This window comes from Aplysia californica, unplaced genomic scaffold, assembly GCF_000002075.1.
Source record: "Aplysia californica isolate F4 #8 unplaced genomic scaffold, AplCal3.0 scaffold00074, whole genome shotgun sequence".
NCBI lineage: Eukaryota > Metazoa > Mollusca > Gastropoda > Aplysiida > Aplysiidae > Aplysia > Aplysia californica.
The window spans coordinates 605,146-610,145 of record NW_004797344.1 but is presented as its reverse complement, the minus strand read 5'-3'; the positions used below and the strand labels follow the sequence as shown (position 1 = coordinate 610,145).

At 39.3% G+C, this 5,000-nt stretch overlaps 1 protein-coding gene across 1 annotated transcript in view; it reads left to right on the top strand.

The window, feature by feature from the left end:
• Positions 1-5,000, top strand: part of LOC101852393 (ceramide synthase 5) — a gene marked incomplete at its 5' end in the record, with an annotated part of 41,739 nt that overhangs the window by 1,435 nt on the left and 35,304 nt on the right. The window contains 2 exon segments of the mRNA XM_005094027.3: positions 485-614; positions 1,971-2,077. Of these exon segments, the coding sequence (XP_005094084.2) occupies positions 485-614; positions 1,971-2,077 (237 nt within the window).

The window sequence follows — 5,000 nt, the reverse complement described above, 5'->3', positions numbered from 1 at the left end:
ATCCTAATTTCACAGTCTGGAGAAGTAACACTAGCGGTTTCTGGTATAAAAAATGCTCACACTCTTATGGAGGGGTTTCACCTTGCAGCGAGAAGCAAACAGTTTAAACGCGCTGGAGAAACGCATAAACGAAAGAATGGAAGAATTGGATAGACAGACGAACATACGTATAGATAATACGATAGACAGATAGTTAAAGCAATAGACATATGAAGATAATATGCTGTATTATATCAATTGATATTGAGGATACGTTAAGCGTGTCAAAACCTTTATCAGGCCTTTCCCAAACACCCCCAACTCACCCCAAAATGACAATAACAGCAACAACAACAACAGCTACAATATCAACAACAACAAACAAAACAAACACTCAAACAATAACAAAAAAAACCAAACAAATAAACAGAATATAACAAAACCAAAAACCAAAAAAGCTATTTAGTCAATAACCTCCTTCAGCCCATCTCTCCGTCATTTTCAGATTCCTATTGAATCCCCTGGCTCTGTACCTTGGAGTATATCACAGATCTTCAGTTACTGTGAAGCCCAACGGAGACCTGGAAAATTGTTACAAGAAATGGGGGACTAGGGTGCCTCACGAGGAGCTTAGGGTATATAACTTTCTGTTGTTGCTTTTGCTGTAGTTACAAAAAGTCAGATCGATAAGGCCACATTTTTTCGATGAGAACAAATTGATCATCAGCAACAGTCGAAGAAACAAACCATACCACTGCAAACATCCCCCCCTCCCCCAATTTCGTGTTGAAAGAATGATAAGCATGTGATCTGAATATATCTAGACTGAATCAATACAACATTTAGTTTAAGTTTTAATATGACTGCACTGGTACGAGTGTGCACGCAACCTTTCTCTTTGATTCCAAATTGAGTCAAATGGTGCGCTCCATGGTGAACCGCGCAAGTGTCAGAGTGCACAGTTTTGGATATCATAATCACAGTCATAATAATCGCATTTATACAGCGTGTACCTTTTCCAAACAACCACAACATGCTCCCTGCCCCTTATATCTATTGACTAATCTGGGTACCTAGTAGTAAACAGAACAAAGCAATCATACTAATAATATGGAACTGGAGAGAGACGGGGTTCTGAAGTAAACATTACTCGTGACAGATCTTTTCGAAGCACAAATGCTTAAGTGTCGCACCCCCCTGCTGTTATCTGATTGGTTTGTGCTTGACTTTGTTTTCAATCTAAGAACCAGACTTAAGTATGTGCATTTTAAGGTTCGTTCTGTTTTTGTTGAGCGATTTGGATGAAGTACAGGTTCTAGATTTGTTCAGATGTGTGTGCATGTAGGCATACTCTTTTTGTAAGGGCTATTTCCCTGCCTCTATAAGAAGCAAGTCGTGACTTCAGAAATAACAAGACTGCTTCTCAATGTTGCTTTATTGGTGTTGTAACTTTCAAAATGAATCGGACATGGAACACGATTGGTGAAATGGTAAACATAAAGAGAAAAAAGACGCGGTATGTGAGTCTTTATGAAGGCCCACTGGAAAACCAAGCGATGAATAAAGAAGAAAATGTCAAAATGTGTTGGAACCGCTTTTAAAAGAAGCGGTTTCACATTGCATAATAAATATGGTTAAAAAGCGCTAATCCGGTTGACATACTGAAAAGGAAAGAGATGTTTTGATATTTAAAGTTATTGTTCGTCACAGCAGACAATCATAAAAGGAGCAGACGATTCGACACAATCGTAACATGTCTTCTCTTGCCTTGAGAAAAATTCTTGTCTTGAGAAACGTTCTTGCCATGACGGTATGAACAACGTGTTTTGTTTCCATCCGTGACTATCAAACATACATCGTCCTTATCCCTCCTCCTTCCTTTTTGTGTTCGTTACTCTCTTGTAACACCTCTAATCTTCGGGCACTTGTATTACCTAATCGTGTTGCAAAAGTGCCGTAAAACTCTCACTAAAACGAACATTATTTTTCAGAGGATGTCTGTGCGTGTTGGCTTGGCTGAGCGTGAGGTGGAGAGATGGCTGAGGTCACGACGAGCAATGGACCCGCCCGCCATGCTGCGCTCATTCTGTGAGAACGGGTAGGTTGTGAGACAAATTGGCATGTCACCCAATCAATAAACAATTAATTTAGAAAAAAAATTAATGGTAAAAATGATGATTATGGTTATAATAATGATGACAACAACAGCAACAATAACAACAACAATAATAACAATAATAATAATAATAATAACAACAATAATAATAATAATAATAATAATAATAATAATAATAATAATAATAATAGTAATAATAATAGTAATAATAATACCAATTTATCTTAAACATGGGTTGCTTGGGGACTGTTTTCGTGATTTAGGCTAGTACCGCACTACGACAGTTTGTCCTGGGACAGACCAGTCGGGATTTTGAAACCTTTGAATTAGAGTGTAATGCACCGCACCTAATGGGACGTGACATTCTGGTCGATTTGAGTCCCGATCAGTTGTGAATTGCTACAAAACCGGTGGGACAGGACAACCCCAGTCCTGGGGAAATATCGTCTGTGTGTGATTATAGAGAAATATTATAGCCGTATACCGCATTAGGACAAAACTGTCCCAGACTTGGTGGCGCCAGCTGTCAAGAACGTGGAGCTTGCGCCTTGTGGCGTATAATCACTTTAAAATTTGCCTCCACGAAGGATTAAATTTTGAGCACAAAATTGTGAAAATAATTAACGCATCTCAAATTTGATTTCCTATTCAAAATAAGCGTCTCAAGATAAGCAAAATGGCTAGTGGGGAACCTGATTTGATGCGATACTATGTAAATTTTAGCAAATGATTTTTTAATTAATCACCAATGGTGAAGTTGTGTATCAAGGTCACCCGGTGCTTTGCACATCTGAGGGTATGTCAAAGCAGAGACCTAGCAATGTAAACGTTTACGTTGCTAAGTCTCTGGTTAAAGCTTCTACACACAACACGGTGCAGTAGGCCTCTGTGTCGCGTTTTGCCTCGATCCTCAACTTTATTGTCGGCTGCAGTCGCTCGGTTGTTTCTAAACAGTCTATTCTCGTCAAAATGGGTATTGATCCAAATTGGATAGAAAACATTATTTGTGCAGAGGAAAATAAACCATGTTTGTACAACAAGGCTGATGTTGGCTATTGCAATCAACACATAAAAGACAAGATGCAATCTAGATCTAGGCCTAGTACTGGCCAAATGGTGAAACACGCACACAAACATTGTAATTGATTAAAATTCAACTTCGTAATCGGGTATTAAATTGAGTTTCTTGCGTGATTTTTGCTAATTTTGGGGTCGCTGATTACGGACATTTATTTTTTTTTATTTGGACAATACTTAAGAAATTTTTGGAATGCATTTTTAACTCCGCCTTGGACAACAACAAAGAAGCTGCCTAATGCGCCGGGTCAGTCCTGTCCTAGTGCGATATCTGTTTTGATACGCAAAAAATGTCGTTGTGCGGTACTAGCCTAAGGCTTCACAACGCGGCAAGAGACACTCAGAGACGCGCGCGCGCGCGAGCGCGCACACACACACACACACACACACACACACGCACACATACACACACTGCGACGATATCACGCGGAAGTGAACGAAGTTCTACAGTATACTGAAATCGTACCTAGGAGAATACATTGCTATCTTGTAAAGTTATAATAACGACTTTAAAATTTCAAAGATTCCTCCTGACTCAGAATGGAGCGCGTTTAGAAATTGTTCCATCGACCGTTGAAAGGCACAGCGACATCCTGGACGAATAGTTACGAGGCTGTGAGGCTAGAGTTCTCACGAACAGCGATTATGCTCAACTCTAACGGAATACAACCACAATGACATCATGATGAACATGTCTAACAATTTATAGATACTTGAACGAGTCCTTGAATTTACTGAAACTTTCCTTACGAAAAACATGGCCGATGCCTTTTGAAGTGAGCTTCAAGGAAAACCGCAAGGTGTTGAGATCGAGGAGCCTTGTTGTGAGCGCGATGAAGTAAGGTAAAAACGCGTTGAGATCGAGTACAGTAACTCTTGTCCTATGGATAGGTTATAGTGCTGTAAGCCGAGGAATTAATTGATCTGCCTGCCGCACGGCAAGTTCAAGGCTCGAATTCAAATGGCTTTGAAATGTTTGATGGTCCTTCCTGCAATATTTCGTCTTACCACAATGTCCTCGGTTCACACAATGTTGTATAATCACAGTCTCTAAATATGAAGTTTCATTCGTTCCACAGTTTTATGTCAATTTCCTAAATGGATAACGTTTTGTAATGTAAAAAAAACAACAGATATTGTTATACAAGTAGTCATTCCTCTGGGCAAATCTCGATACTGGTATTTAAATTGGCCTTGCTGGTACAGATTCAGTTACAATAATGTAACTGAAATAGTCACTTGCTGATTTCAATACTCGTGTAACGGATTGAATTGCTCCACGGATTATGCTATAACTCTGCACAGACATATTACACCTTACTGCTACTGAGTTACAAAACGGATTTCATAACGCGGGGTCATTGTGCCTGTTTAATCACCGTGTCATATTCAACAAAGTCACGTTTCTCGGCTAGGGAACAGTCAATGTCCATACTAATATGAAAAAGATAGTACATTAATGATGGGCAAAAAATATGAAATGGCTTGTCAATTACTGAGCAATAAGACGGCGTTCTCTTGTTTACAGCCTGAAAGGTTTATACCAAGCGAATAATGACCTAACTAAGATTTTTGTGTGTGTGAATAACAACTGCATCTTCCAGGTTCACTCACCTGGTTGTTTTCAACGACTATTGAACACAGTCAATGTAAAAGTACGGTTGTATGGACTGTCAGAAAGCTAACGAGAGACGATGCATATGTATGCCATTGTTTAGTTCCAGTGTAAAGTAATGCATTTCGCTAACAGTCCTCTCTTTTTCTATTACTTCATTCTGTTTCTCTCTGTTTTTCGCTCCGTCTCTCTCTTCGTCCTTCTCCTTCACCC